The sequence below is a fragment of the Pipra filicauda genome, unplaced genomic scaffold, assembly GCF_003945595.2.
Source record: "Pipra filicauda isolate LSUMZ 115617 unplaced genomic scaffold, ASM394559v2 scaffold124_size2119055_pilon, whole genome shotgun sequence".
Classification (NCBI taxonomy): Eukaryota; Metazoa; Chordata; class Aves; order Passeriformes; family Pipridae; genus Pipra; species Pipra filicauda.
The window spans coordinates 865,592-887,862 of record NW_024103707.1 but is presented as its reverse complement, the minus strand read 5'-3'; the positions used below and the strand labels follow the sequence as shown (position 1 = coordinate 887,862).

At 39.5% G+C, this 22,271-nt stretch overlaps 1 protein-coding gene across 1 annotated transcript in view; it reads right to left on the bottom strand.

Moving 5' to 3' along the window:
* Window positions 1-607: 607 nt before the first annotated feature.
* The window catches only part of FOXO1 (forkhead box O1), a 64,909-nt gene continuing 43,245 nt past the window's right edge, over window positions 608-22,271 (bottom strand). The window contains exons 2-3 of the mRNA XM_027723161.2: window positions 4,611-5,964; window positions 608-4,223 (exon numbers count right to left, since the gene is read on the bottom strand). Coding sequence (XP_027578962.1) covers window positions 4,624-5,964 — 1,341 coding nt within the window. The 3' untranslated portion in view covers window positions 608-4,223; window positions 4,611-4,623. The remainder of the gene's footprint in view (window positions 4,224-4,610; window positions 5,965-22,271) is intronic.

The following is a 22,271-nucleotide window of genomic DNA, read 5'->3' as shown; positions in this document are numbered from 1 at the left end:
TACATAACATTCTGATACACTAATTACCATCTCATGTCATAGCAATTTTATTAAGAGCTTATACTTACAAATACCCATTCTGAAAGGATTTCAGGACTTTTTTGTAATTTTCTCTGAACTACGTTTGTTGAAGCATTGGTAATATGGTCTGATGCCACCTAATGCAGCTTCCAGTAACAAATGACACATCTCCACACAAAGATCTCAAGAGCCCTAGGAGTTAGGCATGGATTCTTCTTGCGTTTAGTCTCAAAGACTTGTAAACAAGTTACTTTTAGCACACTAGGTTGTGATAGAACACTGGTAACACAGCCCTGTTAGGTTCCTGTACCTGCTACGGTTCCAGTTCCAGAAGCAATGCCAAAAGAGAAAAATTCCTTTATACCAAGTAATGGAAAATTTGTTAACTATTCTGCAGTTAGTGTTTGCTCATTAATATGTTATCATCTCACCAGGCAAAACTTGGTACCATGAGGTATTTTTCTGTATAAAATTGCTAATGCCATCAGGATTGTCCAAATGGGATCATCATCATTAAAAAGATTACATGGTAAGGAAAGTGATTACAACAAAGTCTGAGTAGAAGGATTACTAATCACAAGTAGAATACTGGTACAAATCTCATTCTCTGTATACAAGAAAGGACACAAAACCTTTTAAACATAATTTATATACATTTATGGCTTTATACAACAAATTGTCAGGGATTGTTCTCATGTGTCTGTAGAAGTACATCAGGCACTTTTTCTGAAAATATCCACATATGAATTTTAATTTTGCAATGTGACTAAGTCAGAGCAGTGAAGCGTTGAAGAGCTGTCACACCACTCACAAATAGAACTAGCAGTATGTACATGCCAATCTTTCATAATATTGCTGGTTTGTGGAACACCTTCAAAAAAGAGGCCAGTTTTAATGTCGAATAATTTGCTTTTTGCTTGCATAAACCATGCTGCATCTTACATTATGATTACCATAATAATAATAATAATAATGAGAATACCTTATTTAAAATCAGTCATAAATTAAGAATTCTAGCAATTTCATAATGAAAATAGGAATTTCAAATCAGTAAAAAAATAAAAAAGTACTAACATACATCCAGTGGTTTAACAAGTGCAAATTTTATACTGTTTTATAATTGGTCCAATTTTAACTTCTCAGGGATGCTCTGTTGATTTAAGCCAATAATAAGCAATACGATTTTTGCTTATAAGTGTAGGCAAACTGTCAGTTTATCAAAGCAGAGCTTTCCAATTAATGCATCTACTACCTAAACATATATCATATAGCTATATTATGGAAACCATACATCTTTATATTTAAAATATCTGAACAGCTCTATAATACAATAAACTTTTAATAACAGTACAAACCAGAGAAAAGTCAAAAACAAGGCTGCATAGGTAAGATCATCTGCACAATTCACAAATCAATCATTTACAACAATTCTGACAATTACTCCAGAAACTTGGTAATTTTACTGAAAAAGGATTTATTACTAGAGGTCACATAATGTTTGTTTTCAAGGCAGACAACATGCTCCTTCACCAAACTTCACAGTATTCCAGAATTACAATTGCAAAATAATAGAATGGCACCACCAAAAAAAAAAAAAAAAATTGATCACACATCCAAACCTCTGATTACCTACAACTGTTTTCTCACAATAATTAAAAGGGCTTCCTACAGACTGTTGTAATTAAGGAACGGCTACATTTATGTTATTCATAGTTATAAAAGGAAATGAATAAAATATATGTTTACAGGAAGTTATACAGTAGCAGTTAATAATAAAAAGGAGGTATATTGTTAAATGTAGCATGTTCAGCTCCATCCCCATAGAGTACTGCTTGCTTTGCATGCAGATGTGAATTTTACGACTACTTTGGCCTATGTGTATCAGTGCCTATTTGGGAGCAAACATTTTTGCACACGCAGCAGAAAGAAGGATCTTCAGAAACCTATATGTGAGACTTTTACTTGCTCCACTGCCAGTACTTACTATCACATTTCAGAGATAATGAATTTGATAGCAAAGATCCTACTAGAGATATTTGCCTGTAAAAGCAGGTGGCTTCACTGAGGCTTTGGCACTAAGAACATTTGATTTTGCTCAAAGCAAGTTCAAAGACTGATTTCACGCTGGGGGAGATCCTGTATCACAAGACAGCTTAACATCAGCCTCTGGAACTGCTGACAACCATAACAGTATATCTAAAAAAGTAGGACCAGCTGTAATTAGTAGTGATTTAAGCCCAGCAGGGAGCTAAATGCTAGCACATCAATAAATACATTGCAGAGCCCTAGGAAACTCATAACAGGATCATTAAATATATAGCTTGTTACTAAACTTCATTTACTTGGCACATCCTGTTTCTTTCTGCACCATACACCATCACTACAGGGAAGATAAATTTCAATTAGAACGTTTTCCAGTTATGAGCCATTTAGACAAAAGAAAATTCAGTGTAAAAATACTTGATTCTCCCCTTCATAAAAGCCAGCCCTAGCACGAAAGCTGTTCATCCTGTCAGTGCATAAAAAAGCTCCAGGGATTTCTATAACACAAATGTTGTGTAGCAACCAGTGAAAAGACAGGTGAGGCCTGTTATCCACACATCCATAAAAACTGCATCGTGCAATTACAAAAAATCAGAAGTCATGTATTCCAAGACCCACTCCTGAAAATGCTCTGGTAGCTGTCAGTGTGTCTACTCCAACAAGAGCAAGTTTTTCCACAGAAACAAGATCTCTCTCATTAATGCTTTCCCCTACCCTAAAGTTCATGCATTTGTATAAATTTGCCACTTACTTTATCTTTCTTATTTAAAAAAAAAAAAAAAAAGACAACATAATGTTTTGTCTTGCAATAAGGTGTCACGGAAATTTTAGCCTCCCACTCAAAGGTAGCATTCTTTCCTCTTCAAATGTACTACTTTACAACAGAAACACTGATGAACCCCAAAACTAGTGCTAATTATGACAAATGACAATTTTTTTGTTTATTTTACTACAATTATGAATTTTCCACAAAAAGGTCCTGCTCTTGAGTGCACAAACATTATGAGACCTCCATGAAATAAATATAAATGTGAAGCATTGTACAAGCATCTTAACAATGAATACTTAACACTTTGTGGTAGTCAGAGTGAAAATGATAATAAAAGCAGATGACATTTCTAAAACTGCATATATAAAACTGATTAAATACTTTCTAAACATAAAGTTGTCTATATTTATACATCACACAACAAAAAAAAGGGATGTCAAAACAGAAATGTTTTGTATTCAAGATCCTTATTAAGCCTTTTCTTTATTAGCACTCCCAAGTGCTATGGAAATTTATAAAAACATGTACTTAATCCAGTTAAAATACTGTACAAAATTGAGAGGTTATGAATGCTGCCAGATCTCAGATTTATTTTTTTTTAAGTTGCCTATGTAACAAAAGTAGATTTTAATTATAAGAAAAATAGCTTGGAAAGTATTCCAAAAATTATCTTAAGCCCAACAATAAAGTCATTAGTCTGACAATGAAATATATTCTTGCATAAATTTACACGAATACAGATAACTTACCAAATGGCATTTAACCTACTGTTTGCCTTGAAAAGTCAATGAGTTTAGTAGGATCATATTTAACAGGCTATTCTATTCCCATATGAAATGTGTGGCAATTTTGAGTAAAATAATGTAGCTCATACTGCTGCAAGGCAAGTCCACAGTTATCTCAATTCATCCAAACACAGGTAACATCAACAAAGGTTAAACTCACTTAGGGCATGAGATCATCACAGTATTCTTACAAAAGTTTATAAATTTTTCTTGGACCAAAACAGATAGTCTTAGAAAACAATTCTTCTTCTATAGATCACACTGTACAAAACCGAAAGCACGACATGATGTAAGTAAGAGTCTTTGCTGTGATTATATGGTGTAGTGAATTTGGCACTTCAGAGTAATAAAATTTCCAATGGCACAGTTCTTATCTACAGCAGCACATAACCTGCAAACCTTGGGCAAACATCCTGTACAGGAAAACACTCTCTCTGCTGCCAACTCTGACGAAAGGAAGAAAAAAGAAAAAAAAAAGACCCCCCAAAAAAGTCAGTGCATGCGCACAGCTTTGTCAAGAAAATTAAAAAGAAAGGTGAAGGACATCTTTGTACTGCTTTTCTCAGTTCCTGCTGTCAGACAAGTCTGGAGAATTTAACCATAGCCTAGGAAGAAAGAAAAAACAACAAAAAGAACAAATTAACATTCACACTAGAAGATTAAATCTATTAAAATATGCTCAAACTATATTTAAGATACCTTAAACAGGGGAAAAAAAATTATTCATTACTGGCTAGTTACCAGCAAGTTTTTTGTCTAAAATATCAATGACAAAACGTAAGTGCTCCACAAGAAGTAACAGAAGTTGGTACACAACAATCATAACGCACCAGTGGAAACCTGATTTTCAAACTAACAAAGGACTGGAAAGTGACTGACTGTTATAGAGGCAGTTCACATGCCAACACAGAAGACCTCCTAGATTTTAAGCATTTTGACATCTTTTTTCCCTTTAGCCCTTTTGCAGATTTATCAGAAAAAGCACAGCTTACCTCCTACTACATCCTAGCCTGACACCCAACTGTGTGTGGTTGTCTTTACGCTGTGCTGAAAACTTTGGTTAGGCAATACACTGTCAAAGTTAAAATCTAATGTTTCTCCATCCATAAGGTCATTACGGATAATCGACTCCATGTCACAATCCAACCGTTCAATTAACATGTCATCTAAGTCACTGGGAAGCTTCTCCTGGTGGAGGGAAACAATTCCCACCCTTCCGTAGCCGTTGCAACTGTTAACGGGGGCATATGGATTCATAGCATTCATCTGCATTGGGTGACTCATAGGCACTTGTAACGAAGTCTTCACTGTTGACAAGCGATTTAGACCTGAAGTGTGTGACATGGTGTTCACTGTGTGTGACAAGGCACGGCCATTAACTGCAGGTGTTGGCTGGTTATGTCCTTGGTGAGGGCGGGCATTAGGGTTCATCATTTTGTTGTGGGGTGGTTGGCTGCCATAAGTTGGCATCACCGAGTTAGTGACCATCAGCACACTTTGGCCCAGCACCCTGCCACCAGCCTGGGAAACACCAGTGTCTACTGATGCCAAGATATCATTGTGCGGTGGAGAATCGGAAGTCAGTAACTCCTTCAAAAGTCCAGGATAGTTATATTGGCTCATCGATCCATAGCTTGATTTACTGTCTTGGAGAGTCTGCATAGGAATCTGGGACAAAGAGTTCATGCTAGCTTGAGCATAAGTAAATTTCCTGTAGTCTGGATTTGCTGAGCCTATACTTGTGGTTGAGGACGCAAACGAGTAACCTGGTGTTTGCTGCATCAGGGTAGCAGATGAAGACTGGGTTGACACAGTCATTGATGTATTAGGTGACAAGAGATTAAGATTATCCAAAAGATTTTCCATGTTCTCAGAATTACTCATCTCTGAAAGGCTGGGTAGAGTAGAAGTCATTTTGGTGGCTGATGATGGGTATACCACAGAGTGCACATCCCCATCTCCAAGATCATCTTGCTCTGGCAAAATAGGAGAAAGTCTTCCACTAATTGTACTAGCATTAGAGCTAGTTCTAGGTCGAAATGTACTCCAGTTATCAAAGTCATCATTACTGTGAGAGCTGGGACTTGCAGGCCACTTTGAGAATTGTGATCCAGGGCTGTCACCATTTCCCTCTTGACCAGACTGAAGGGCTGCTTTTTTCTTGGCAGCTCTGCCTCTGCTCTTGGCAAACTTGCTGTTGTTATCCATGGAGGCTGCTCGCCTCCTAGGAGATTTGCCACTCTTTCCTCCTTCAGGATTGAGCATCCACCAGGAACTCTTCCCTGTTCCCTCATTCTGCACTCTGATGAACTTGCTGTGCAGAGACAGGTTGTGACGGATTGAATTCTGAAAAACAGAATAACATGTAAGAAATAGAGAAAATATGCATCTTTTATGGCATACTAATATTTGCTTTTGTAAACATACTATCATTTTGTTAGAAACACAGGAGTACTCATAAAATAAGAAAACATGCCAGTATGGAAACATCTTTTATCAGCTCACCACCTTGAACTAGCTGAAACAAGCTTACAAAGAGTCATCATGTCAATTTGTGTCATCTGGCCCGATCACATCTGACATTATAAAAAGTCAAATAAAACACTGAAGGAACTTTTCTGAAATAAAAATTCCTCATAAAGGAGACAAAATAAACCAGAAGACCAAGAAGATGACTGAAGATCTCATTATCAGCTTCACCCTAGTGAATTGAACCTGACTCCATTTATGGATTTTTTTAATTATTATTTTACACTAAGTTCAGGAATGCTAAATCCCGTTCTATGGTCCTTATAACGGACTCTCATCCTGCACATCACTAAATCCTGCAAACCTGCAACATGCAAACTGTGACTGTTGCCAATGAGCATTAGTGAGTTTTATATTACCTGTGTTATATGAGAAAATACATATAGAAAACCAGTTGAGGCCTAAGTTCTAATTTTTATAAATAAACATCACAACTTGCCTAAGAAATCATAAGAGAGGAAGGAATGCAAAGAGCACAGACATGTAAACATGAAAACCTCAGTCTTCAGACCATCTTTTTCTTTAAAAATCAACATTTTAAATATGCAAAATTGACTCTTCTAATACCTGAGGGCATCAGATACCTGGTGCCAAGAACGACCAGTGGTACTGGAGCTTTTTGTTACCTCCTCAGTTATAAGTAATGTTCCACGTTTTGTTCTTAAATACAAAAAAAGAATAAAAAAATAAATAATCCAAAATGGAAACCCACAGGTTGACCTGTTAATAAGAGACTAATCTGTGCTTTACCAGGCTGTAGATGAACATATTTTTCCTCATATAATTTTCTGCTGAGCACATGTAAAAAACATTGTATCAGCAGAAAAGCTTTCCTATATCTTGACACTGTGGCTAAAAAGGCCACAAGTTCACAGAGTGCTGAAACAGGCAGCCATGGATATTGGTAGAAGGGTGGGACAGTAGCATGGTCTACATGGAGATCCACCTGGATGGTCTGTGCTAGGACAGTGATTTATGCAGAACAAGTACGAGGGAACCACAAAACAACACATGAAATGTATAAACAAGAAATTAGACCTCAATGGCAGAGAAATCAGTGATTCGCTACTCGCCTTCCATCTATAGTAATTTTTAGCAACTTGTCCAAAGAAACTTTTGGGAGAGCCAAAATGGAAAGACTGTGTCTAGAAAGCATTAGAGTAAGGTTGATCTTCACCAAAAACACAGTTGACCAATTTTGTCAAAACAAGTAAATCACTGCCAGACCTACAAACACCCTGTTCTGTATTTTCTGTTTTCCTATCTATCTATCAACTCCCATCTATCTTCTCCTAAGTTTTTAACCTGACACCCAACACCCACTACAGCACCAAACCATGAGGATGATAGAGCTCATGGACCTTTGTATGCCTTGTGAGGCAAATCAGAGGATGAGGGACACAGCCACTGCTCTGGTCTGTGCTGAATTTGTTGAATTTTCCAGCCCAGAGTGCTGCTTCTGACAGTGGTATCTTTAAAAATGTCTTCCTACCCTTTCACTTCTCTACATCTACTTTCTCAAAGATGCACATCTTTCCCCATACATCTCGCTGACAGAAGAAAGGAGCAAAGACCATAAGTAAGCATGCAAGATGAGAACAGTTATCTCATGGGCCCTGGCTCAAATCAGAGACAACAGGCTCAAATTCCCTGCAAGAGGCATGACATGTTTTGGACCACAGAAAACCAATCAGCCAAACCAGGACTGGCCACCTGCAGAGCTCAACAGCAGAGATTACTCTAGGGTCAAAGATGAAACCTTTAATAAGTGAGGGCAGCAAGGAGCTCTTACAGTCCTGCAACACCTCACAGGCACCAGTGTCTTGAGACTACCCTCCCGAAAAGTGCAGCTTCACCCCAAACAGGGACACAAGACATTCCCTGACAGCAGATGATGGCAGAGCATGGCCTCAAGGCTAGCTGTTCAACCAGCACAGCAACGAGTCAAATCATGTGCCTAGACTCAGAAGCATTTCCAACCTCTCCTCCAAAGAACCATCTTTAACAATTTATCCCAGTTAAACAAACACCAGAGACAAGTCCCCTTCCCTGGCAGTGTTCAAAGACAGGCTGGATGAGGCTTGGAGCAACCTGGTCTAGTGGAAAGCGTGCCTGCCTATGGCAGAAGAATTTGGAACTAGATGATCTTTAAGGTCACCCAAACCATTCTACAACTCCATGATGATTCTATGATTTCAGTGCTTCCTCATTCAATTTCAAAAGGAAGCCATTCTCCTACAAATTATCAAGTAGGACTGAATCTCTTCCCTGCAGGTAACTCTGCAATCAAAATATCATCCTCAATCTAGCAACAGGGTGTTAGGGAAGGCCTTGGAATTTTATTTGCACCAGGTGCAGCTAACACATGGAGAGGGTAAGCCTGAAAATCCATCTTTGGACTTGCCCACAGCCCCAGGGGCTGGCTGAGAAGCCTTGTGAGGCTGGCCTGGCTCAGCCTGTTGTTTTCACTCAAAGGGCCACAGCCAAATCCCTGGCTGACACAAGTCCAGCTCTAGAAATGTCGCAAGAAAGTTGTTCTGCACGGCTGTTGATTAAAAAACCTTCTGTGCCAGTTCATTTTTGTACTGTATTTTGTAAACATACCCAGTTGGCTAAGGATCACTGTTTACTATCAAAATAGGCATATCAAACACACGAAACATCAGGCAGGGAAAACACCATGATGAGGTTCAGCTCCCTTTGCTCTGCAACACAAGTGTTAAATATTTAAGATGCTGTTCCTTAGTCATCAAAAATGTTATAATCTGGTATTATTGTAACGAGGACATTTGAGGTCGCTCTTTGAGTAACAGAGCTGTCTCCTACCTCTGCCAGCAATGAAAAAAAAATTTTCCTAACAGGAAAAGGTTTGCGGCCCAGAGCTTGTTACATAAATTCCTGTTTTTCACGCAGCCAGCAGGACATTAGAGAAGCTATGATTTACTAACTTGGAAAAAGTGTTGAAGAGGTAAATCTTGTGAAAATATGCACTGCTGTTAATGATGTTGTGTCTACAAATCTTTGCCAGATGTAAACACAACCTGATAAAAAAGTATAGTTTCAGCAGTGGATCTTGGCCGCCAGAGGAACAGCGTGGCTGTCAGTGGCTGGGGCACACGGTGGCACCATCAGCCCCAGCACACTGCAAGATGCCCTCAACCATGACTTTCAGTTGGACTTTGAAGCAAAGCCTCCCAAAACCTGGCCTGAATGACTCCAAAAGCAACCATCTGCATTTTGAGGTGGGTCTCTGCGCAGCAGTGATGCATGACAGATCACACTGAGAATAACCATGCTGGAATTTTATCCAAATCTGGGTCAGGATGGCAGCAGGGCTGCTGCCACCTGTGGAGTGCTTCCTGGGATTGAGTTTCCGCCTCTGGGATAAAGTGAACCTACTGCATGCCATACTTCAGTATTCAGACCAGAAGTGTGGATATGCTTATTGTTACTCGCTGATTTAAGATTCCAAATATGCAAAACCAGTATCTGCTATGTGAAATGTGATGAGCCCATACCAGTTAATAAAACTTGTGAAGCCAAGAAAATTATTCCTTGAATCTACACATTTATATCATTCATCTCCATTTCCAACATTTCCAACAGCCCTACTGATATCTAATACTGCATTTAAACCCAATATTAATACTAAAACATGCAAATTAAGTTTAACTTAACTAATTGCTGAAAAAAATTATATTCCTATCACAATTGAAGTTAAGGTATTTAATTACTTTTTTAGTAAATTGTTTTGGGGTTTTACTAAACATCCAAAAGCTTTTTTACACTTGAAAACATTGTACTTACTGAAGCAAGACCATACAGTCACACTGGCCATCTTTCCTTCACACCAGCCCTTGGAGCACCCAAAGGAGAGGGAAGAAGAGCAATGTTCTGCTGCAGAGCTCCTCTTTAACCCCACTTTAACCCCTGACTCTCAAGCAGGATCTAACTGTGAGGATCTGTGGGTATCTGGGGAGCTGCAAGATCCGACATTTATTTGTAAAAGTACCTATAAGTGCTCATGGTCTCTCCCACCCTCTCTCACCCGTGGGCATAGGTAGCACCCATTCATCCACAGTGCCATGATAGCCATCAAAAGGGAGAGTGAAGAATGGATGCATCAGTCAATACACTTTAGAAAACAAGTGGATTTGCTATCAAGGTGCATATGCTGACAGCATTGCAATAAAGCATACCATGGCATCTCAGAAAGAGATCCATAGTAATTAGTAACAAAGGCAGGAGTTGGTCTCCGGAGGCAGATGTAGCCATAACAAACTGGGAGGCCATAGGAGCAACACTGCTTCCATAACACATAGGTCAAGGATTTCTATTAAAATTAAGTCTAATGACTGCCCACTAAGTTTTCATTTAGAAGACATCACAGAAGTCCACTGCTTTCTACACCCCATCCAAGGGGGTAGTCTACAGAAGTTGCCAGTCAGTTTATTTTACCATCAGCTGAAATGACTTCAAATACAGATTGGGTCACAAGACTTGACTGTAGTTCTCAGATCTCTTCAAACAATATCTGAAATAGATTTGGAGGTTGAAGAGAAACTTTCAGGGAACATGATACTCAAGACTGCTTCTGCAGAAGAGGAGAGGCTGCTTATTTATGTATTTTAACTGATAGCTGGAGGATACTGCAATAGGAACATGCTCAGGAAAGAAAGGGTTGAGGATGGGTAGGAGAGAAGGTCAGAGATCCACCAGCTAACACTATCAGTGTTGAGATGGGTCTGCTGTGATCAGTGGTGACTGGCACATGAACCAGCTGTCCTAATGCTGATGTCCTGATATTGACAGCTTACAGCAGGATTCTGAACCAGCAGAATCTCCCTGTGGAGATACCACCAAAGCAAAAGCTTTGCAGCAGAGAAGTGAAGACCTCAGGATTTCCATATGTTATTACAGAAAACAACAGACCTGTCTCTAGGTCTTTGTGTGGGGACTCTACAGCAGATCCAAATGCTAAAATCATCCTCCTCTTGGAGCCTCAGTGGCAAGCACCATTCCAAAAAAGAAGTCATTAAAACTTCTAGGAAAGTGTGCAAAGGACAAGAAGTTGTCTAGCACACTTTCTCTGGGTTTGTTCAGCATTAAAAGCCAGACAGCAGCAGCAGGGGCTAACCATGGCAAGTAGCACCATGTAGCATCTATCCAAGGCTAAGTTAGACTGTGCCTGGCAAAACAGGCAGGTCTGCCTGCACCCATTTTACTGTGGTTTCCAACTATTCTGGCAAGTTTGCAGGGGCTAGGTGAAGAGGCCAAGGAGGAAAGAGAACATTGGTAACTCCAGACCTATCAGAATTCCCTTTGGTATAAGAGTCTGATGTAAGGCAGTCCTGTTCGTCTTATCTAATGACAATGAAATACAAGAAGTTCAGATGTAGATGCTGCACATGAAGCTTTGATTTCCCTCAGAGCTGGTGTTGGACACTCAAAATTGATTCATCAACAGACAGCACATAACATATTCATAAATCAGCCTTAGTGACATTTTTCTTGAAGAAGGGCTCCTGATACTACAATGTTCACCAACACAACCACACGTTGGCTGCTGTGTCAGAGGCTTCAAACGCTAAGGAAGTAGCTAATTTTGCCACCCAGTTGTGGCATACTTTGATTACCACTCAGAAGCCTTCTCTGTTGTCCAATAAGAGCATGGACAGAAAGCATGATGCTTATCCTCAGGTCAAAGAGTTGTATTTAGAAAGATGCTGGAAATTTGCCACCTGCAGCTGCATGCAGGTGGAAGGGCAGGATTTCCTCCCAAACAGGTCATGCTTTTTTGGGTCCTTTGTTCTTGTGGAGATGCTTTTTTTTTTTTTTACTTCATTTTTTTTCTCCTGCACTGTTATATGGTAAAGAAGCATCAGCTGGAAATGTGAAGAAATACTTCTGTCTTACTAGAGGGACCTTGCACTGTTTCTATGTGTTTTCCATTACAGATGGTGGCATAGTGAGAGTCTTTCCCAGACCACCACCTATGAAACATCATCTCCAAATATAGACATACTTCCATAAACTGTTTCACATGATAAGATTTTGGCAATGCATCCCTTATTTCATGCATGAATGTACAAGAACAGGACAGACTGCATCTTATCACTATATGGTTTCTATACATATCTCCAGCACAGAGAGAGGCTTCCTATGACCAAATGTCAGTGGCATTAATATAAGTCCTGTACATTCTGCAATCAAGTCCACAAATTTATACTATCCCACATTTCCTTCTCATAGCTGCCAAAGACTAAAAAACTTTGAACACCGAAGGTGCTTGGCCATCCTCCAGGTTGCATCCTACTGCCACATATGGCACAAGGGACACAATTACTGGAGTTTTCTCCAATGGAGCATGGTATGTAGTAACAGAAAATACATACCCAGCTGCAGATGTTGATGTTTAAGAGACTTGGCTATGCATTCCTACATGTCAGAACTGGCAACCCTACTAACATGCATTTGAGTAATTTCCAATTTCTATCCCCAGATATCCTCCTCCTCATTCTAGGTAGACTCCTTGGAAGCACTTTTCCATAATGGCAGTTTGGACATAATGGCAGTTTGGACATTTCTACTGAGATGGTAACACCTGCCTACTTTCTCTACACAGGCATTTAGAAAGAATGAATGTAAAAACCATGAACAAGGTTCATAGTATGAGAAGTATGCACACAGGGTAAGCACACTCCTGAATAGTGTTCCACATATGATGACCCCAACCAAAACTTCTTATGATCACTCCTATGTTTTCTGTACCTCCAAAAGAGACAGAGCCACAACCAGGCTAACAATGTCCTATGTCAATGCCAATACTATGTTTTATAACTACATTTATATTTCTATGACCACAATATAGGTGTGGTATATCATCAACACAGTGTACATCAAATATATAAACATTTGCTAGAATTTCAAAGCCAAGGAAACTAAGTGACATTGACTAAGAAAAATAGCAGATAAAAATGCACACAAATATCTGAGTTTTGTTGGATGGACTTTCCTCCCTCTGGTAAAATCATTTGGGAAGCCAAGACAGCCAACAGGTTTGTCTAAAATCTATCCATTTTCAAGTGAAAGAAGGGAACAATAAGAAGGAAATATAGTGTTATTTAAAAAAAGGTAAATAGCAATCAGGATAAATGATAGCTTCATTTATCAACTTCATTTATCACAACTTTAAAAGTTGTGAAGTGTAAAATATTAGGAAAAAAATAAATATCAGATAAGAAAATTTAAATCTAGCAGGAATAACTGTATTTGGTGATCCAGAAAAATCCTAATGCTGCCATTACAAAAATGATGCTGCAACCTTTCTATTCCAACAGACGGAAAACAAGTGTTTGATAAATATAGGAGTTTCATATTTGTAAATAAACATTTCAGTTTTCCACAAATATAGAACATATATATATGCATATGTACATATATAGCTTATGACAAAGAAGCACTTCCCAAGTTCATTAGTGACACAGGGCCTCACTGAAGAGGAACGTTTCCAAGTCAAGATACCCTTATAACTGGGGCTTCTCCTCTCTCTTTAAGCACCCCCAGACCTCCGGCCTTCACAAGCAGCCATGCAATTACGTCAGTAATGCAAAAACAGCAAAGCAGGAGGACATATGCATAACCTGACTGACTGCAGTCCCAGGTCCTATCATAGAAAAGCTGGTAAAGGATTCAATTAATAAAACATCAGAGGTCAGGGAAATAATTAGTCTTTCAAAACAGTCCCATGGAATACAGGTCATTGCATGTACAAAAAACTATCTTTTGCTCAAGAAAGGTAAGCGAGGGAACACTTGCAGTTATGCCAATGTCACACTGAATGAATGACAGGGCAGGCAAGATTGGCACCATGCACCACTGCTAAGGTGTGCTCATCAAAGGAATTGAGAGCATTAGAAGTATCTATAGTGCAGTAAGCCATGAGGAAGGTTGCTGTAATTCATGACAGCCAGGTAGCCCTCTCACAATTATTCACCACGGGCTCTAACACTGCGACCAGGAATGCAACTCTAGAGGGATGCAGGCACCACAGCAGTCATAACAATTTGAGGCAAAGCTGTCCTGGAATGCAGAGCACAAGCAGGTTATTGCAAGGAAAACATTATTCACAATTATAAGTAAAGTTTACTAAAATTATTTGAAAAAAAATTTGGAGGAATAAAGTAGCAGTTCATCCATACAATGTCAGAATGACTAATAGATTAAAATTTTATTATGGGACTAAAGCAAAGAGAGACTAAGGAGTATTTTTTTTTTTCAGCCAGTGGGAATAATTATGATCAGTAGGACAAAAAATGTTAATCACTCATTTCCTGTTTAACAGAAAGCCTGTTTCACCTCTGCCACTCTTCACCGTTACACCCAATCCATCACAAAGACTACAGCACTGTTTATAGATAGCTTCAACCTCCACCCCCCTTTTTGTCTTTCTAAAGTTAAGCTGTCCTTTATTGACTTTCGTTAGCTCTAATGAAGAGGTACAAGTGTGTATACATGCTAAATATATCAATACTAATTAGACCAGCAGATCATCTTAAAACAAGCACTGGAAACACATTTTCACCAGTAAGAAGCAATAACTTGAGAAATAGGCCAAGGTCTCAGTGCAAATCACAGAGGTGAAAAACATCACAGGACTCATTTTTTGCATTGACCTTTGTGGACACACAGAGACCTTTCAAATGAAAAACAAACAAACAAACAAACAAACAAAAAAAACACCAAAAAGAATGGGGAAAAAAACCAAGACACCCAGATATGATTACTCCAAAAGCTTTAACAGGGGAAGTGAAATAACTAGAAAGATCCCTGCCTGAGAAGTCACATAAGCTTTACATGCTAAAAGCCCTGCATAATGACCAAAGCAGTCCTTTGCCACTTGTCTAGGTAAAGGCACAAGCAAACCTAGCCCTAAATGTTTGGTTCCAGTTGGATACTTTACTAGGGAGCCACACATCTCTTCATTTTCATGGATTAAGACTATTTGCTTTCACAACATCACTGATAACCTAAAGGGTTGGAGTGATTGTCATGAGCTGACAGATTTACAAACAATGTGCTACCCACAACAGCTGAAAATAAGTTAAAACTGAGGCAGGTAAAGCAAAGCAGGGATGTGCTGGAGACATGGGCTATGTCCATGACACTTGCCCATTCACTGTACAGCCTTATGGGCTAGCCACTATTGGAGAAGCTTGAGGACTTACTGACCTGCAACAATGCCTACTGCCTGACCATAGACCTCTCCTTAGAGACACGGTGAAGGAGCAGATGCCAGTTTGCAGTCACGGTTCTGCAGACAGAACCAAGGGTGCCTGCACTGCACCCACAGCTCCTATAACGCACACTCATCTGACAAGGGCAGCAGAGATATGTTTAGGAAAGGCATTAAGCCTGTCTGTATTTCTTACCTTGGGAAGTAATATACCAAGGGTGATGTACAGATCCAATGATATAAAAAGTTGTGTTGATTGAGCCTTTGCATAGATTGAAGAAAAAAAAAACAAGGAAATATATCTCCTTATTATCCTTATTACACCTGTATTGCCTTAGAAGAGGAAGTCTTTTCCTTTAGCAAACAAAGCACTAAAGCACTCAAATTCTCTGGACATGGATGCTACTGAATACTAGCTTTTCAAAAACAAAGAGTCAATGAAAGCAGCAAGCTTACTTTGCAGCAGGGTTAGCTGTGCCCCACAGGAAATCCCTGGCTTGAGGAAACTGCAAGTGTTGTAAAAATAAGGGCAAAGCCTTTCATTTAGAGGTTGAATGATATCTTACGTACATCTCACTATGCATTTGATCTTTATTTTGACTGCAGCAAGTGAAAGGGTAGACTACCAAAATTTTAGTGTAGTCCCCAAAACTACAAAAAGAATACTAAAACAGTTGAGTGGAACTTTTTGTTTGGTTTAGGGCATCTTTAGAAACTGTTTAGTGCATCTAGTGGTTAAGATGCTGAAGGTTTCACATTTGTAAGGGGATGGTGTCAGCTTAAAAATAAGAACCACCCTATGGATTTCACCTAATGTTGTAAATATCTGATATGGATGTAGTAACAAAGAGAAACTTAGGAAAGAAGAGATAGGCATTCCTATTTCCTTTAGTTTCTTTTGTATGTGAACACGGTCCAGTGTATAAGGCACTGTTTTACTATTTATTTTTTCCTCTAGTCAATTCACCCTTTATCTGTCTCATACATAAAAAGAAAATAAAATATAATTTTCTTGTTAACAAAATATTAGCATGAAAAAACAGATTTCTTAAGTTTTTATTAAAATAGCCCAAACAGGATCATACTTAAGTTCTCTTTAAACTCCTGCATATCTACCAATCTGTAGAGGATGCTGCCTTATGCAGTCAACATTTGTTCATTTTCTTTGTGTTCTATTCTTTTACTTGTTCTTTACTGCAGAGTTACATGAAGCCATTATATATTTTCAATTACTCCTCTTTGTACATCCCAAAGAGGCACCACATAGACTAAGTGTTGTGTTTTTTCTCACTTCTTTGAATGCAGTTTGCCTTGGTATTTTTCTCCCCCACCACAGAAGAAAGTCAGACCACCAGCGCAATCTCTTTGGGAGAGCACTTTTCAATTCAAGTCTGCTCCCACCGCCTAACAGATTTTACATAACATGATTTACTACTCCAATGCCAACAAAAAACCCTCATCCAAATTTCAATAAAGCCTTGGGCTATATTCTAGTGTGCATTGCCCCTCTCCACTGTCTGGCCAGTTGCAGCCACCCTCTTTCAAAAGGTGTGGTTTACTTAAAGGGATTTTAGTTGATTTTCTAAGGACTCCGAGGACTCGTGACAGGTGGTTGCACTGTTCATGCCAGAGTTTTCCTCTCGAATGCTGCTTTCTGTGACGTTCTTCAGGCTGCAGTCTCAAGAAATGCTGGCACTCATCACTGGTTTTTAAGACATCTGTTCAGTATTATAAAGCCAGAGTCATCCAATCTTGCAAAACATGTAGCACCAACTCTGAACAATGACCCCTGGACACAGTCACAACTTTCAGCAGCCTGTGGGAGGCAGAGTACTGTTTCTCAAAGCAAGATGGGCAAACAGAGAAGGGAAATCGAAAGAGCAATTTCTCCCCTCACACCCATTTTGGAAGCATTCCTATTCCCTCACTACTGGTAGGCTGTGTTCTGTACTTAACAGACCCTTATTAAATCAAAGGACTATTTACAATCTACATACTGGCAATTCTACATTCCCATAGAATGTCATCCGGCAAGAGTGACTTAAACCATCAGCTCTTTTTATTGCTTTCCTCCTTCCCAAGTAAGAAAAGCAAAACGGACAAGAAAAAGCTATGTTTTTAATGACATGAATGGAATTAAAAGAGTAAAGCCCAAGAGCTCTGTTGCACCAGCACTCATCACAATACCCAAACGTGAGGTTTTTTTAAGCAGTAAAATATTACAGTGAGGACAATGAAAAGGAAGATTAGCAACACCATTGTGGCTTGAGATCTTTTACATTCACACCTGCTGCTAAAGGTGCAGGACCATGCTGGACACAGAATAGGACAGCTTCCAGAGTGGGACACTGTTATGCAAAAATGAGCTTTTTCAGGCATTTGGGTCCTAGTTTTCTTGTGACAACTAGGTCTAATTGTTCTCCTCTCTTTACTGTTTCCCTCCATTTGATATATGCAAGGAAACTGGCCTCACCACAGCTGCCCAGAGACCAGACCTCATTCATTCATTCATTCTCCCATTCCCCTGAACAGAGACTGTTCAGACACAAGGAAACTCTGGGTTTAAGGTGCCCATTGCCAGGTACAACAGGAGATGTCCCATGAAGGACATTGCTATAACTCTCATCAGTTCAGAAAAGAAAACATTGCTTTTGAAAAGCCTCCCCTCCTCTTTCCTAATCCCTTGAACTCAAAAAGCTCTTATCAATTTCAGATTAGGCTCCCTCCTCCTGGAAATCACAGCCTTCACTTGATGCAAACTTTGCCGTCATTGTTCCCATCCCCCCATCAATGAAAATCCCACGTGTAACTGGACAGCCCGAGCCTGCTGGCCTACTTATTCAAATTTAAGAACTGCAACAGCCAACTTCACAATCACAAAGCCTGCCATAGGTCTCCCATCCCTCCCATTCTTTTGCCCAAAGATGAGGAAGGTGAAGGAGCTTCCCTCCAGTTTTCTCCAGATATGCATTAGACCGCTATGGCAAAAGCACAGCTGACACAGGGAGCTAAAATGCCCTAATTGATTCAAAGGGCTGCAACAAGGAAGTCTGAAGATACTCTACAGGGACTTGCTCGGTATTTGTCTCCTTCTGACAGCTTTTGCTTCTTTCAAGTACTGCATTTTAGTTTTCCCTCCTGCAGACATTCAGAGAGAGAAGCAACACAGCCCCCCGTGCAGCTCCAAAGACACACAAGCTTTTTTCTTGAGTGGGTCAGAATGGGGCACTGATTTCAAAAAACAGAAAATAAAAATTACGGGACATAAACTTACATCAGATTAAAAATAAGCAGGAATGTCAGCAGTAGGAGCTGTCATTTGTAATAGCTACCAAGACACAGGGAGTTATTTATTCTGTGGATCACATAAAGACCTCTTTAAAAACAAGGATGAAACAGAAAAAAAAAGCATGTTTACTGAAGCATGTTTTCTAATACTATTTATCTAGCCAATTTTGTTTATGAAGTTTTATAATAGTTTGTCATTGATACATCTATGAGTTTATGTCCACACATTTGTTAAACTGCTGGCAAACTCCAGCAGATACTGTAGCCCTTGCTAGTCTTGCTTAAATTTTTAACTATTTTCAATTTTGAAGATATTGCAGGGAATGTTTACACATTTTTGTTTGTTTTTAAAAAGAAATTAAAGTCTTCCCCCAGAAAGTCAGGTGTTTTCAAGTATTTTGTTTGGTGATTATTCATGTAGTCATAAATTATGCAGAATATTTGGCAGGTCATGTCTTTCTCTGCTAAAATATTTGTTTTTACTTTTTCAGTTATTGTTTAGATCCTGGTCATAACACGCTTCAGGTTGTTTTGAACAGCAAAGAGGAAATAAGCAATATTTTAACTTATATCACACTGTAACATTAAGTGCCTACGCAGCAATATGCTGCCTATTCAGTATTTTCAACTTTCTTCCTGTCCACTGCTGACTTACAACAGCAAGATAATTCACAATTTTACAGTTTTGCAACCTGTAAATACAGACTCGCAAGCATGCTCAGAACAAAACACAAATAAAAAGAAGCAAGAAATAGGACATCAAAAAAAGAGGCAGAACATAAAGTAAACATATTTGCTGAAGGTTGGTTTTGAAATCATACGAAAACCAACAAAGCTCTTCTGGAGTCAGCTCACATGCACCCAGGCATTGAAGGTAACAGAGTTGGACAAGGCAGAGCCCCAGCAAGGCACTGTTTGCCTACATTCACCCTGACACTATGGCAGAGAGTTAGAGAAGAGACTTTGAACTACATGCCATCCCCGCTGCTCATTAGGATCACAGTCTGCAGTGCATGTGGTTAATAAACCTGTCACAACTCCTAAGAATACACCCTATGGATTAGAAAAAAGAGACATCATTCCAAATGCCACACAATTCATACAAAACAGTCTCTGTGACAAAGTAGAAATTACAGAACTACATTTCAAAAATTTCTCAAGGATATTTTTTCTTTAGGTTTAAGTTGGACACTATATTTCAAGCATTCAATTCTCATGAAGAAGGATTTCCATCTCTCCTCTGTTAGAGAAGTCTTAGGAATTCCTCATTTACCTAGGAGGGAGAGGGAAGTGAAGAAAAGACCATAATTTCTTCCAAGACTGGCTTTGTAAAAAGTCAGTTTTGGATCAATGAGTGAAGGAATCTGGACTAGTACCTTGAGGATATCTAAGTACCAATTGCAATTTTAATAAAGTTAGACGCTCCTTTTAATGAAATTCCCAAGTCATCAGCTAAGTTCAGGACCTACCACCTAAAAACATATTCCTCAAATAATGGAAACTGGTAAAACAGCCATGGGCTCAATCCTCCTTTTTCCTCCTCAGTCAATTATTCAAGTACCCCTCATTCACTGATCCAATGCTGTCTACTTCTTTCAATGCCAGGCATTTCTGGGGCATCTGATAAGGAAGGCAGAGTTATCTTGCCCAAAGTTTGCCTAACAACAGCAGCCATCCCACACACACATATATATTCAATGTGTTTGACTGATTTTTCAAGGAGAGTAGTAGCTGACAAGAAAAAATACAAATCTCTGTGTTCTATAGCTCTTTTTAAAAAATAAATCATATTTTAAACTGAAAAGATTATTTTTTTGCAATTCTCACCTATTTCTGTCTGTCTTTGTGTTAAGTTTTTAAATGTGAAAACATTCAAGACTGAGCGTAATCAACCAAAACATTAAGATTCACATTCACCTCAAAGGAGAATTGAAGAGAAGCCTACGATCCGTACAAATCCTCCAGCTGCAGTGATTTCTGTGCAGTATGTTGGCAAACAAACACCCCAGAAACACGTTTAAAGCAGATTTAAAGGTCTATGAAAGAACTTGTCAGAGAGCAGCAGTGACAAGGAGCTCACTTTCTGGCACAGTTAAAGGTACACCATCAGCTTGCACGACTCCTCTTCACTGCCACAGAGGCTCCCCACTTCTCAAATACCCTTAACCATATAGATTTCTATTTTTTAATCGGGTCTATTGACAAATTCGCATGCTTTCTACTGTAGCTGTTCTCAGCCTGTAGTCCACATACTCTTAGGGGCTCCAAAATATTTGTAAAATCCTTCAGAAGGCAGCCAAGGGAGGTAGTGGCAGTCAAATGTCCCCTCTCTGTTTGCACTGGCTTTCCTGTAATCCTGGCTTAAACACACATGCACCACAGGAGGAAAATAGACAATTTTAAATTGCTGACTCTAGAAAAAGAGCAAGAACCATCTAAGATTAAATCTGGACCCCAGACTTTGTCAAAAGGCTGACTTAAAGGATAAGGCCAAAGAAGATTAACACAAGTACGATGTCAAAGTACACTCAAATAGCAACAGCTTCTTGACAAACACTGACAGGTTGTAAAAACCAGAACATTTAAGAGGAGAATTCAAAATCCTGCAGTCTGTGTCTGAAGGAAAGCTCCCCCAAACCAGGTTCTGGCACCTTGTAAACTCCAGCAAATAGTTTTGGTTGCAGTGATGCAGCACAACTCACCAAGCCCATAACCAGAAATGCAGACAACCCAGATGATTTCAGAGTAAAAAAATCCTTCAAGAGACACACTGTCCAATGGAGGAGGTGACATTCTCCTTTCAGCTGCCAGTAGTCGAAGAGAGATGTAGTAGTGAAGAAGTACACAGTTCAGCAGGGGACATCCGCAAACCCATCAGCAATGTTAGTAAAGCACAGGGAAAGAGATGGATTCTTTGGCTGCCTCCTCTCATTCCTGCTATGAGGGGCAAGAGGTTTTTGGATAACTCCTACGGAAAGACCTTTCGTCTCCTCACACACAGAGACCAAATAAGAGCAGGTCACAAGTTAAGAAACTGTACCGGTTTGTGGTTGTCCTCTCAAAAGAGTGAAAAGACATGATGGGAATAACCGCCACTAACAGCATTAACAGAGAAGGCTTTAAAGACCATGACCCGTATTGTACAGCAGTTTCATCATAACTGCTCAAGAAGCCACAGTAGACACCAGTCACTCAAGTGACAGTGAGGGAAGGAGTACTGACTCCTGAAACAGGGAATACTTCCCTGAACACTTTGGGTTGTTCAACTCCTCTGAGGCAGTCATAGGACTGCAGGGTGGCAGGAGCACCTTCCTCTGGTAGGGGATCTGTCACTCAAGTTGTTTCTACTTCAAATGAAATCAGGAACCTGCAACCTCAGCAGCAGTTTCAAAATAAGAAAGCTACTGCTTCAAATACACAACCAGAGAGCACCTCTACAAGAGCTTCAGCCAAACACAATACTGATTCCCAAGCACCACCCACTAAGAAAGAAGTTTCTTGTCAATGCAATGAGTTTCCCCATACAGAAGATACTTCTCCACAGCTCAGCTGCCATCCCCTGAATCTGCATGTTACTGAACCCAAGCCTGTCACTGACCAA